Here is a 13,327-nt window from a genome sequence, read left to right on the forward strand (position 1 = left end):
CCATACTCACACAGTAGCTGGAATCACAGATGCAACAGGAAAAGGTCAAGACTTCTTACCACCATTTATGACTGTATTCGCTTGGTTCAGAGCTGCTTAACTCAAGATCACGATCACAAACTGTTTCTCAGTATGAATGAGTAGCTCTATTTTTACATCATTACTGAAGTATTTCTTTTCTTCATCAATGACAGAAAGAATGTTTTCATCATCTTTTAAAGATCTTACCAAAGTTAGATCTTCATCAGAAAATCTCAAAGAAAGACTCATTTATGCACTAATAAAAATATAGCTAATTATTTTTTTATCTGAACTTTTTATCGGGTATATAAAGATGTCTGAACATCATATAAAGTTCTTTAAGATCCAACAGTTTGTAGATGAAGTGAAGAAGCAAAATAAAACAGCAAAGAGACTACTTATATGCTTACCACAAACATTATGTCAAGGAAAGTATGGTTATAGTGCAAGTCCGATCATGATCTTTGTCGATAAGCAGAAATACACAAATGAAGGTTTAGCTAATTTTACTCAAGTTTGAAAAGATAGCTATAAACATTCCTGACCATTTCTCAGCGAGAATAAACCTTGACAAGACTAAAAGTTATTGTTTATATGTAGATCTCACGAAATCAACAAAGAGTAAAGACAAAGAATATAACCCAGTTGAACTTAAGACAATGGGTAAGAACTTACTCAAAGCTGCTATCAAACCTGTCGAAGAGATCGACATTGAGGATGAAGCAGAAGAAATAGATGTAGATCCTGAAGTGTTATAAACGATAAAGTTTATTTTTGGAGGAAGATGGTGTCAGACCATTTGATCTGGCATGCTTGTTCTAGGTAATTGCAGAAACCTGGAAAGATTGTTATTGGTCTGAGTTTCATACCTGGTCTCTCATCTCTCCATTGAAGCAAGTAAATTTACATGAAGAGTTCGTCTGGATTCTCAGGCTTTGGTACACACTGATCGAAGATCTGTATGACCTCTTCATGACCGTACTCCCTCTGGTCAGACATGAGTGTTCTGAAGAACTTTTGCATCTTCGGACCAGGTTTAGCATCTATGCAACGAGTGGGTCTCATTGACATTTTTGTCACTTTTATTTGGTCGAATGGAAGGATTCGAGTTCATGCCACTTGACAGCAAAGAAGGTGCAGAAGAGGTTGTTGTTGCTGCATTCTATGCGAGCTCACACGTTGACGCATTCCGAACTTACCAGGATGACCTCGAAAAAGAAGGTCGAAAGCTTGGAAAGATCCAAATGTTGCTTGAGTTCTTCCGTGGAAACCTTGCACAGAAGTATGAGAAGAAAGAATAAACAACTAATTATTACTGAGCTTAGCTCATAAATGTAAGTTTTTACTCTGATCAGATCTTAGATCTCGTCGGGACAAGCGGAAAGGATAAAGTCCATGAGCTGGACTTTTGTCTTAGTGAGCGGTACTGCGGTCATGAGTAGTTCGCGCTTGTTTGAGCCACTTGGAACGCGACCCTTCCAATTCCTCATAGATCTCAAGGCAGAGATCGTGAAGAACTCAAGGACAAAGAGTCTTTGAGACTTGGTAAGGAATCCCTCATCATCTCTTTCATCCTGGAGGGTCTTTGTTTGGATGCAGTGGACTTGATCTCGTCTTCCTCGATCGGATCATTCTCATAATCTTCATCACCCTTCTTCCTAAACGTCATCTGCTCTCTCTTGTAGTCGTTCCTGAGAGCATTGAGTCCAGCTTCAAGATCTTGTGAGTTCTTTGCAGGTTTATTGAAAGTTTTCTTTTCCTGCATTTGCTGTATAAGCTGGGTTTGCTGTTGTATCATCTGCATCATCATTGCCATCATATCTAGTGTTGGTGATGCTGGAGCTGGTGTTGTACCATCTTGGGACATTCGGTCGTCGGTTATGTCTTTACAAAAGACTGCTTTACAAAAGACAGCTTTACAAAAGACTGCTTTACAAAAGACAGCTTTACAAAAGACGTCTTGACAAAAGACAGCTTTACAAAAGACGTCTTGACAAAAGACAGCTTTACAAAAGACAGCTTTACAAAAGACAGCTTTACAAAAGACTGCTTTACAAAAGACAGCTTTACAAAAGACGTCTTGACAAAAGACAGCTTTACAAAAGCATTTTCTCACAAAATTGAATACTTTTGCTTTACAAAAGACAGCTTTACAAAAGACTGCTTTACAAAAGTCTGCTTTACAAAAGACAGCTTTACAAAAGACAGCTTTACAAAAGACTGCTTTACAAAAGATTGCTTTACAAAAGCCATGACTGATCTTCATCCAATTTGTTTAATCGAACTTAATGAAGTAGTTTCTGCATATCTCCTGCATGTATTTGGAAACGAGAAGAGAAGACAACTCACCAAGGTTTCCAGACGTCAGATCCAAAGACTTGAAGCAACTGCAGGAGTAATCCTTAGCTTTGAAGAAGGATTAACCAATAAGAAAGATGTCATTGACTCCAAGCGTGAAAGCCTTGCTGCTTTCTTACGCAAACACCCATGGGTCGATGTTGATCTCCAAACTCCTTACCAAGGACTCGTTGAAACCTTCACGACCTACAGACAGCTCCTTGACAGACCTGAGCAGAACCTTCTGGTCGAACGTGATGGCACATTAAACCCTACAGACCAGAAGGTTGAGAAAGAAGAAGCTCAAGAGTAAACACATTCATTTACAAACGTCACTTTTTGAATTTTTTTCATGAGCGTTCACGTGAAGATCAATGATGACAAATCGACTCCATGGGAAGATATCATTGATGACATAGAGAATGACCTTGATGAAAACATGATGGGAGCTCAAACGTCAGTTAAGGTCAAACTTGGTGAAGTTCAAGAAAAGATCTCCGAGATCAATGCAAAAATATCTGCTCTTACAGAGGTTGACGTTTATTACAGAAGCTTGGAGAGAACTTTAAGCAAACTTGAACGTCAGAACCAAAGTCTCATAGTTGTGCTCCAGAAACTCAGTCTCATGCGTAAAGCATATAATGACTACCTACATGTAAGAGACTTACCTTCTTATTCTACTCCAGATCTCGACTTTTCCGATATAAGTCCAATCCTTATTGATACAACACTTACGATAGCAGGGATGCTTCCTACATATCCAGAATATGATAACTTACCTCAGCTCTTCGAGTATCTCAAGAAAAAGTTCATGATCTTATTATGCGAGACCATGAAAAGACGTCAAAATACCAGAACAGAACGAGAACAGAGCTTACTAATAGACTTATTATATAATACTAAAGAAATAAAGGAGTTTTTATTCTAACTTTGGTATTTTTGGGAAGAACTGATCTGGATCATATTTGTCAACCACAGGTTTTGGTATCAAAAGTCTCTCTGGTTCTTGGACGTCTGGTACTGGAAATGGTTCCTTTGGTTTCCTAGCTTTTGGGAGATCTAAAAATTTTCTTGGTCTCTTTCTTTTGTGTAAGTGTTGTCCATTTTTATCGACAACGAATGTGAGCTTTCCGTCGTCAAAGATGAATGTCGTCGCTTCTTCAGTTCCCTCATCAACTATTATCTTCTTGATCTTTCTCTTCTCCATTAACAGAAAAAGTGACATATATTACTTCATTATTTTTCTGAGTGTTAGGATTAATTAAACCTCTATCTATAACATGCTTTCTCATAGGAAATTTCTCTCCATATCTTTTTGTCAATATCTCTATAAGTTCTTCTGTATAAGATTTATCACTACTGAAGTAAATAGATGGATAATTAAGGACATCAAAGGTTTCTACAGTATCTTTAAGAGTCCATTCATCTCCATACTGTATAGAATAAGTATGGAAGTATGGAGGATCACATATAAAGAAAAACATTGGGAAGATCTTTATACTCATTGAAGAGTATTCTCCAATCTTTATGAACAATAGTTAAACCTTCAAGATAGTCATCTATGTTTTCACCAAATAAGTTAGTATATCTGAGGTATAACACTTTCTTCATTAATGTGTCAAGATCATAGTATTTGTATGCTCCAGAATAGAGAAGACGTGAACATAATGTATCCCAGTCTATGTATGGAGCTTTACTTATAACTTCTCTGACGATCTCTTTCTGATCAGTAGGAATTTTCTCATCTGGCTTAACATTTATTCTCTCCTTAAGTTCCTTAAGTATTTCATTCGTGTCATGAATGTGTTTCAGTCTATCAACGTAGTTATCATAGTCGTTAGCTATGATCGTTGCTTTTGGGAACATAATATGCAACAGATGAGAGATATAGAGAGAACCACCAAATAGGTCAACGAAGACATAATCCCCTTTGATGTCTTTGAGTATGTCGATAAGATCTTTCCTGATCTTAGACTTATTACCTATGAAAGGTAAAGGAGGTTTGGTAAAAATCATTTATATGGTAATAAAAATAAGTGTTTACTTGAGACAATAACCTCTGTTGAGTTTGTAGAACAAGATCAGAAGTACGATCAAGTTCAAAACAACACAAATGGCTAGGATTGCGTTACCAACAATCTTTGTCTTTTCCCAGCAAGACTTCTTCTTTGGTTCATGTGCTGCTTCGACATCACTGTATGGCTCGGACATTAACTTAAAAAGTGTCATGACCACTTCATTTTTCATGAAGTCAACAGTTTATGTCCACTTCCTCCCACAAGCACTTGAGGAACAAGAGAAGGTCATCATTGACTACCTTCAAGCCACTGAGAAGCTCCAAAAGCTTCAAGATCTCCGCGAAGAGTTCAAGTCCCGCTTGAAACAGGAGAACTTACTGCAGGAGTACATGCTCATTTTGTACCCATTACTAGATGGCTCCCATTTACCATCAGAGTACACTGCAGCTCTTGATGCACTCAAAGTTCTTCGCGAACACCATCCGATCGGTAAAGAAGCCTTCGAGCTCACCATTGAGCAAGCCATCCTCGCCAAGGACAATGCAAAGAAGCGGATGCTCGAAGCTCTTGATAAGATCAAGGAGTACGTCGAAACGTTCTAAAATAATTACTTGAGTAAACAATAAGTTTTATTGAGTAAGTCTTGAAACATTTGTGCTTTTGTTCTTGTTTGAACAACCATATTTAACATTAGATAAAAAATTTTTTGGTTAAACAATAACATACTTAAGACATAAATTATACCTACTTATTAACTCAGTATATTGTGCATTATATGCATACTTAAACTCTTGAGCAATATTGTTCTCATCAATGATTCTGATCTGAGCTATTTTTGAGAAAGGTGGTGGAATACCACAACATGTGATGTCTGGGTCCAGTAGGTCTATTTCACACTTGAACCCAGTCATTCTGTGAACAACTTCTTCCAAGTCTGGCTTAGGTAGTAAGATCTGATCTTTGCTCACTAAGTTAGAAAAGAGCTCTTTGTCTTGGTCTAGAAGTATCTTCTGGTATATACTAAGTAAATACTCTTCTACACCAATCCTCGATGAAGTCTCCACAGATCTCGATGAGGTCAGGTTGGAAGTTAATGGACTTAAAGGAGGAGGATACATTGGTGCTTCTGAGTTCGTAGTTGTTTCCTCTTTTTTTATCTCTGTTGGAGCATCACTTACTGTACCAGATGGATAGTTCTTTATCACAATGTTATTAGTTGTTCTTGAATCAACATTGCTTGTTGGTTCAATTGGAAGATTAGCTGCACCATAAAGAATTGACTTCGATCTCATTTGTTATGAGTAAAAATTGTTTTATTCTCATATAAATGACGAACATTAACCCAGAGAACAACACAGAATATACTGCAACAGGAGTTGTTTACAATGATCTAGATCAGATCGTCCAACTCAAAGCCCCAAGAGGAAGGAATTTAATAAGACAACCTCCACCAAAGATATATGTTGATGATGGTAGTAATGGGTTCAACTTAGTGTATCATTACTCATATCCTCAATATGCAAAAATTGGGTCTACCCCAAACGTGACAAACCATTATATGAACCTTTATGATGAAGCAAGGTTTCATGCACCAACGAAGAAAGAACCTGATGCATCAAGATTACATGAATTCGCAGACCATGATGGTTATAGCGATTACTCAATGCCTGTAAGACTTTAACGTTAATAAAAAAATGACTGTTGGTAAACAAGAAAAAACTTTAATACAAGAGGATTTGATGCTACCAATATATTCAACTGATATGGGAGCTTATCAATTCGATACATTTGAGAATCCTGGTGGAACACCACCATATTTTCTTTTGTTCATCAATGTAAACAGTAGAAAAGGTTATGCGTTCCCAATGAGTGAAAAGAACTCAAACAATGTTCTAAGTGCAATGCAGAAGTTCATTTCACAAGCTACAGGTGAAATGAAGCCTACAATACTTACTAGTGATGAAGACCCAGCTTATACGACACAAAATGTTCGAGATCTGTTGGTCAGTCATAACATTGAGCACATGACGACACAGAAATACAATCATAACATACTAGGTATTATTAATAGGTTCTGTAGAACTATTAGAACTATGTTACATATGAAGTTAAACCTCAAAGAAGGTGATAAAACACCACCTTTCACTGCAGATACAATGAGACAAATTATTAATGACTACAACACTGAATATCATTCAAGCACACAACAAAAGCCTGATGATTTCACAGAAAAGGATAATGAGGAATATATAAAGAAGCAAAGATTGAAAGAAGAGTATGTCAGAAAAAATAACCTTTATAACTTAAGACCTGGTCAAAAAGTTCAAGTCATAGTTGAACCAAGAACATGGGGTAAAGGTAACCAACAAAGAAGACATCTTGATCCTTCTTATTATACAGTTGATTCAGTTGATACAAGTGCATACTTGTTAAGAGCAAAAGATGGAAGTGTTGCAAGATATCCACGTTATCAGATATGGACAAAAATAGAGCATGGATTAAAGCAAGGAGAAACTTTAGATCAAGGAAGACACGGTGCTGTTAAAAGTATTGATGGTCATGAACTTGTCGGTAATGATGTAAAGTATGATGTTACGTTTGAGAACGAAAATACAGGAAAAGTGACAGGTAGAGGTATGCGTGAAGGTAATCCAAACAGGTTGTCACAAATGGAAGTACAGTATTGGAGGAAAAATATTAATGAAGGTCATGTTAAAGATATGCCTAGTTTTCTTGAGAAGTATCGTGGGTTTCGAGTTTAGCTTGTAAGTCCTTTATTTTTGTTTCATACAATGAGATCTTCCTTCTGATCTGTTCATCATTGAGAGGTTGCTTGACTTTACGGAACTGTACACGTCCGTCTTTCATTGTATGTACATAATATCCATCAGGAACCTTACCATCTTTTATATATTCAGTTAACCACTTTTGTTTAGTTGATGCTTTAATGACTTGACTCATTTCTTACTGGATAAATTTTTATGTTTTTTATCTTTTGACGATTTTTTCTTATCCTTATCTTTCTTCTTGTCCTTGTCCTTCTTTGATTTATCCTTCTTCTTGTCCTTGTCCTTCTTGGACTTCTCTGCTGCAGGTGGTGTTGGATTCTGTTTGACTTTAGCACTTGGGTCAGGACCTTGTCTTTGAGACTTAGATATAGATTGTTTAGGAGCTGCTGCTTGTTTAGTTGCTTCAGCTTGTTGTTTAGCTAATTCAGCAGCTTGTTTATCATTCTCTTCTATTTCCTTTGCACCAGTTGCGACTTCATTCTTGAACTTTTGGAGATTCTCAGCAGCATCCATTACCTTATTCGCTCCTTTAAACAATCCATAAAATTTCTGCCATGGTGATACTGAAGGTATATTTCCACCAATTGCTGGAGGAACTGATGCTTCAGGAGTTGGAGATGGTGTTTTGTCTGAATTGAGATGCTTTTCTGCTTCAAGAACTTGTGTAGTATTTTTCTCCAGGTATGCTTTTGCAACCTCCTTAACTTCTGGACGTTCATTATTTACATCCTGTCTTGGTGTTGATGTTTCAGTAGCGTTTTCCTGAGTTACATTAACAACAGGTTGCTCAACTGCTGAAACATTAGCTGCTTCAGTAATGTTATGAGTAGTTGAAACATTTCCTGATATACCTTCTCCTGTTGGAACTCTTGGAGCAATTGTTGTGATGTTCGCCATTGCAGGAGTTGGAGTAGGAGTGTCATCAATCTTTCTGTCAGCTTTCGTCGTTTGCGTTGTAGTATTTGTTGTTTCATTACCATATTTTGATCTTAGTCTGGTAAGCTCTAACTTCATATGTTCTTCAGGATATGCATACTTATTATATTCACCCTTAATATTCTTTTTCCATTCATCGTATTTATCTTCTGCTGATTTCTTAATTGATGCTAGTCCGTTTACAGCCAATTCATCAGTACCGTTATCAGTAGTCTGGTTATATAAAAGATTAGCAGCTGATCTAATTGTGTAATCCGTAAGATTACCAAAACGCTCTATTGTACCTAATGTTGTGTTCTTCAGTTCCTTTCCAATTCCTTGTGCAGCATCTTTGACTAAATCAGCACCCCATGCACCAAATTGTCTCACAGGAGCCGCTATTGATGGTGAAGGAGATGGAGATGGCGATGGAGTTGGTGATGGTGAAGGAGATGGAGATGGTGAAGGAGATGGAGTTGGCGATGGTGTTGCTGCTTTCGCCTTTCTATCAGCTTCTTCCTTAGCCTTTCTATCTGCTTCTTCTTTCGCCTTTCTATCTGCTTCTTCCTTAGCCTTACGAGCTTTTTCTTTCTTCTTAAGTTCCTCTAGTTCTTTACGTTCAGCTTCTTCTTTCGCCTTTCGTTCAGCTTCTTCCTTAGCCTTACGAGCTTTTTCTTTCTTCTTAAGCTCCTCTAGTTCTTTACGTTCAGCTTCTTCTTTCGCCTTTCGTTCAGCTTCTTCCTTAGCCTTACGATTTTTCTTTCGCCTTTCGTTCAGCTTCTTCCTTAGCCTTACGAGCTTTTTCTTCATAATATTTTGTATACTTATCATCAGCCCAATTACCAAGTGATTTGGCACCTGTTAGTATTCCATTTGCGGTTGATGTTGCTGTTCTTCCGAGCCATCCCCCTACCGCTGAAGCACCATTGCCAATAGCACTACCAGCATTTAAAATTCCACGACCAATCCATATCCCTGGTTTTGCCTTTGTATTAAGAGTAAGAAATTCTTCCTTCCTATCTTCAGGTGTAGGATTTGTAACAGTTCTTACAGTATCAACAACAGTGTCAACACTGGTTCCAATAGCACTACCAACAGCTGTTGCACCAGTTAGAATATACCATGGGTAACTAAATCAGTAGCTCTTGAGACAACATTATCACTCGAGGCTTTCTCTGCTGGATAGTTTGATCCTTGTAAGTTCCTGGACCACCTCTATTTGAAGCTTCTCCTTCAACTATTTTCTTCTCTTCTTGTGCTTGTTCTCTGGCAACACTCAATGCACGTTCTTGTCTTTGAATGTTGTCTTTCTTTAACATGTAACCACCAAGTGTCTGTGGTGGTGTGTTTTTATCTAGTGCAGCATCAATTGCAGCCTTTTCTTTTCGCTTTTCTTCGTCTAACCAATTTTGAATAGATTCTGCATCAGTTGGTTCAGCTGGAGTTGGAGACGGTGTTGGAGCTTTAGTTGGTGTTGGAGACGGTGTCGGAGCTTTAGTCGGAGTTGGAGATGGAGTAGGTGCTTTTGTAGGTGTCGGAGATGGAGTTGGAGGTACTGTTGGTTCTGGAGTTGGTTCAACAGTCGGTGAAGGTGTTGGCGCCTTTGTGATTCTTGGAGTTGGCTCTGGTGTTCTAATAGGGGAAGCAGTTGGTGTATTAGCTCTTTTAAGAACCTGTGATCTTTCCGCTTGATTTGAATCAGATACTGGGTTAGTTGTACTAGGATGTGATACAGGAGTTATTTTGGTGTAGGTGTTGGTTTATTTAATGTTATTACCATGACTACTCGACATTGGTGGAGGACCTGCGTGAGCAGTTGGTGTCAGAGTTGGCGTTGGAGCTACTGTAGGAGTTGGCGTTGGAGCTACTGTTGGTTCAGGAGTGGGAGTTGGTGTTGGAGCTACTGTAGGAGTAGGTGTAGGAGTTGGTGTTGGAGTCGACATTTGTTTTAACCTCTCATTATACCAATTCTCCAAATAATAAGCCTCACCCATTAAGTTACTCTGTCTTTGTTTTATAGAAAATTCACCTAACAGTAATTCATCATGAATCATTTTCTGCAGCTTTGTCGTGTTTTTCTACTTCCTTTATTAGAACGCTCGATGTATTCGCCAATCCTCTATATTCCTTAATCATCTTATCTAGTTTGTTCATATTTGGTACTTCCTTTTTCTTCTCAGCGTTAATCTCATTAGATCGTTTCTCCAATTCTTCAACTACTTTGTAAAGCTTATTTATCTTGACATGTGATTCCTTTACTTCTCCAGTCCTTGGATCCTTAGGTTCCTTGTATTTAGCTAATTTCGTCTCTATATATCTTCGTTTAGCGTCATATCCAGGATCACTGGTTCGTAAAGGATGCGAAGGTGGACGAAAATAAGGTATGTAGAAATCTGGATCATCATTAATAGAAGAACGTGCTTTAAAGTTACGAACCGCGTCTGTAAAAGGGTCTCTACCACGTGCTGTATATGTTGATGTAATCAAAAAGCCTTCTCTTCTCATTGGGAAATTAATACGACCTTTTTGAACATATTCTTTCTCAAAGTATTGCCTAGCATTGTAATCAAAAGCAAGATCATTATATATATCGCGCAAAAAATCAAATGTATGCTGCTTGAACTTTTGATCGCTAATTATGGTACGAATTATCGGACGTTCATTCTCCCATTTCTTAACTCGTTCATCAATGAGTTTCCTCTCTTGTTCACTCATTTAAACCTCATAAAAATATATTATCTGCGTATAGTGCCACTAATAGCATTAATCCATGGCATGTCTGATAGTACACGTACTGACTGAACTAATGGCTTATGATTGTTCCAAATAGCTCCTCCAATGTATGGTTATACTTATTGTTGTCAATAGTTTGTTGAGGTTGAACTATAGGTGTTTCAACAGGCTTGTCTCTACTGAAGTCACCACCAAGAGCTTTATTGAATGCTTTAAGATTCTTCGTTAATGCATTATCTTCACCTAATGTAGTTTTTGCAATTCTTTCACCAAGACTACCGATAACACCACCGACTTGACCAACTTGAGGGAAAAGTTTGTTAGCAATGTTAAATCCAGCACCTATTACAAGACCAGGATTTTTTTCACCATACCCCATCCAGCTTTAACATAATCGCCAAAACCCATTTATTTCTTCTTAAAATAATGTCATCTTTTGTTGCTTAACTTCTTTAAAGTCCGTCTTTCCTGCAACTATATGAACTTCCATATATGAACGAGGTGTTGGTAGCTCTTTGTATTTGTTCCATAACTCTTCCCAATCTTCTGTTGCTCCTGACTGTTCAATCATTGACTGAAAGTCTCTCATAGAATAACCTTGAAAGATAACGAAGTCAGTGCATAGTCTCTTAATGTTTAAACATATATGTCTCCATGTTTGACACATGATGACAACAGTATAGTTATAATGTCTGACCTTAGTGATGAAGTTCGCTAATGGTGAACGTGGGTCATTCAATAAGTCATGACCACCATAATCGTCTAACACTAATAGAGAATTACTGGGATACTTTGTGAAAGGATATTTGTTCAACTTCTTTACAACATATATTGCAATCTTCTTATACTCAAACTTTCCATCAGGTTTCCTTAGTTGATGCTTTGTTAAGATGTGTTCCATCTCCTCTGAAATTTTTTCGAACTTACTTTGAACGAACTCAACAATAGCGTAATACTTTGCTTTCATCTTAACGTTCTTCATTAAATAAGGCATAAGTTCTTTATCATCCTTTTTCAGTACTGGTGCTTTAACTTGACTCATAAATGTCTTCGCTGTTTTATCCATTGTTCCTGATGTTGCTGAGATAACTATTGAGTCATAATATGGAGTATTAGTGAAGCGGTCTGTTATCATTATATGACGAATAACACCATATGTCTTACCTGAACCCATCTTACCGCAGTAGAAATAAACACCATTAGTACAAAATGGATTAATCATCAGAAAATGGCATAATGAGTGCATTGTTTAGTTCTTTACTATTCTTACGTGCTCCATCATGAAGAATCTTATCTACTTGATTAATAACTTTCTCCATCTTTTAGTTACATATAAAATGTCTAAATATGATGGATTATACTATGAACATGTTATGAATGATGGCACGATAAGTGGTAATACAGTCTCATATAAATTACCGAGAGACTTCATTGAATATCCTGCGTCAAAAGCTCTTGAGATAAGAAAGATAAGTCTTGAGCATCCAGACTTTGAGTTTCTTGCTATTCCATTAGAAATGACAGATTCATCAAAATCAGTGAAAAAAAGGTTTGACATGAGATATTACATAAAACCCAACATGACTACACAGGAGTTGAATGAAGGTCTTATGGAAAAAATGACTGAGGCAAGTAGAGAATTTGTTGATTGTTACTATGATTCAAATGAAAATAAATTGAATGTATTAAGAAAAGGTACATCACCAATCATAACATTACCTTCATACAGTAGTATAGAGAAAAAAATGCCTTGAATTATAAATATGACATGTCCCTAGGAGATGTGTTGGATTTCATCACTGCGTTATTAGAAACCACTGAAACAGACACAACATCAAGAAAACCAGAGCTTGTTTGGGAAGATGACCATGGTAGAACATTCACGCAAAAAGTAATTCCATCGAAAGCAAAATTTTTAGACTTATGGGAAAAAAAATATATCTCGCGAATGCATGTATATTTATAGTTTTACCATAGCAGATTTCACTGACGAAAATGATAAAGATAAAAAAAACATATAAGTACTTTGATGAGCTTTTCATAACTATAGCGAATATCAGGTTTATCCTTGAGCGAAAGGGCAAACCAACATATAAATTTGTCGGTTATCAGATAAGAATAAATCCTTCCTTGAGCCTTTAGTAACGTTGAGTAATATTGCTCATGATAACAAACAATTTATATGTAATGTGAATGAACAGCTTGTGCCACCAAAATTTTACGATATCACTGGTTATAAAGATGCACTCGTGTTTGAGTTTTATAAGCGCTTTTCATTCAAAAGAGTTGAAGAATCAACTGATGGTCAAAAAAAAGGAATATTATGTAAAAGAACCATATGAAATTCCTAAAGACTCTAATATAATGGTTGAACTTATATTAGAGTCTGGTACTCAATCTCAACATAAATAGTTTACGTGACAGAATTTTTTTGACACGTAAAGTTTACATTTTAATGGAAGCGAACAACAAAGCTCTGCTAAGACTCTTGCCATCCAGAAGCCAGAGGTGACT

The 13,327-nt window shown here is 37.0% G+C and overlaps 9 protein-coding genes and 4 pseudogenes across 13 annotated transcripts, besides 2 other annotated features; 5 read left to right on the forward strand and 8 right to left on the reverse strand.

Moving 5' to 3' along the window:
• Positions 1 to 12,081: a mobile genetic element.
• TVAGG3_1088630 (uncharacterized protein) lies at positions 925 to 1,092 on the reverse strand (the record flags this gene model as incomplete). The annotated part of the gene is made up of 1 exon (XM_001283651.1): positions 925 to 1,092. One exon carries the CDS (start codon positions 1,090 to 1,092, stop codon positions 925 to 927), a length of 168 nt encoding a protein of 55 aa, XP_001283652.1.
• Positions 1,116 to 1,322, forward strand: TVAGG3_1088640 (uncharacterized protein; the record flags this gene model as incomplete). The annotated part of the gene is made up of 1 exon (XM_001277068.1): positions 1,116 to 1,322. The coding sequence occupies one exon, from the start codon at positions 1,116 to 1,118 to the stop codon at positions 1,320 to 1,322; it is 207 nt and encodes a 68-aa protein (XP_001277069.1).
• TVAGG3_1088650 (uncharacterized protein) lies at positions 2,273 to 2,671 on the forward strand (the record flags this gene model as incomplete). Its single annotated transcript, XM_001291066.1, has 1 exon — positions 2,273 to 2,671. The coding sequence occupies one exon, from the start codon at positions 2,273 to 2,275 to the stop codon at positions 2,669 to 2,671; it is 399 nt and encodes a 132-aa protein (XP_001291067.1).
• TVAGG3_1088660 lies at positions 3,918 to 4,374 on the reverse strand (annotated as a pseudogene). The gene has a single exon. A coding segment is annotated over exon 1 (457 nt).
• On the reverse strand, positions 4,399 to 4,569 carry TVAGG3_1088670 (uncharacterized protein; the record flags this gene model as incomplete). The annotated part of the gene is made up of 1 exon (XM_051256954.1): positions 4,399 to 4,569. The coding sequence occupies one exon, from the start codon at positions 4,567 to 4,569 to the stop codon at positions 4,399 to 4,401; it is 171 nt and encodes a 56-aa protein (XP_051075827.1).
• On the forward strand, positions 4,604 to 4,978 carry TVAGG3_1088680 (uncharacterized protein; the record flags this gene model as incomplete). The annotated part of the gene is made up of 1 exon (XM_001278722.2): positions 4,604 to 4,978. One exon carries the CDS (start codon positions 4,604 to 4,606, stop codon positions 4,976 to 4,978), a length of 375 nt encoding a protein of 124 aa, XP_001278723.2.
• Positions 5,087 to 5,668, reverse strand: TVAGG3_1088690 (uncharacterized protein; the record flags this gene model as incomplete). Its single annotated transcript, XM_001279518.2, has 1 exon — positions 5,087 to 5,668. One exon carries the CDS (start codon positions 5,666 to 5,668, stop codon positions 5,087 to 5,089), a length of 582 nt encoding a protein of 193 aa, XP_001279519.2.
• On the forward strand, positions 5,704 to 6,057 carry TVAGG3_1088700 (uncharacterized protein; the record flags this gene model as incomplete). Its single annotated transcript, XM_001279517.1, has 1 exon — positions 5,704 to 6,057. The coding sequence occupies one exon, from the start codon at positions 5,704 to 5,706 to the stop codon at positions 6,055 to 6,057; it is 354 nt and encodes a 117-aa protein (XP_001279518.1).
• TVAGG3_1088710 lies at positions 6,242 to 7,125 on the forward strand (annotated as a pseudogene). Its single transcript has one exon. A coding segment is annotated over exon 1 (884 nt).
• Positions 7,334 to 8,179, reverse strand: TVAGG3_1088720 (microtubule-associated protein family; the record flags this gene model as incomplete). Its single annotated transcript, XM_001278579.2, has 1 exon — positions 7,334 to 8,179. One exon carries the CDS (start codon positions 8,177 to 8,179, stop codon positions 7,334 to 7,336), a length of 846 nt encoding a protein of 281 aa, XP_001278580.2.
• On the reverse strand, positions 8,442 to 8,683 carry TVAGG3_1088730 (annotated as a pseudogene). The gene has a single exon. A coding segment is annotated over exon 1 (242 nt).
• Positions 9,494 to 13,295: a mobile genetic element.
• Positions 10,163 to 10,795, reverse strand: TVAGG3_1088750 (annotated as a pseudogene). The gene has a single exon. A coding segment is annotated over exon 1 (633 nt).
• TVAGG3_1088760 (protein of unknown function, DUF4106 family) lies at positions 11,232 to 11,795 on the reverse strand (the record flags this gene model as incomplete). Its single annotated transcript, XM_051256955.1, has 1 exon — positions 11,232 to 11,795. The coding sequence occupies one exon, from the start codon at positions 11,793 to 11,795 to the stop codon at positions 11,232 to 11,234; it is 564 nt and encodes a 187-aa protein (XP_051075828.1).
• Positions 13,296 to 13,327: the final 32 nt, after the last annotated feature.

This window comes from Trichomonas vaginalis (genome assembly GCF_026262505.1).
Source record: "Trichomonas vaginalis G3 chromosome Unknown ctg_174, whole genome shotgun sequence".
NCBI lineage: Eukaryota > Parabasalia > Trichomonadida > Trichomonadidae > Trichomonas > Trichomonas vaginalis.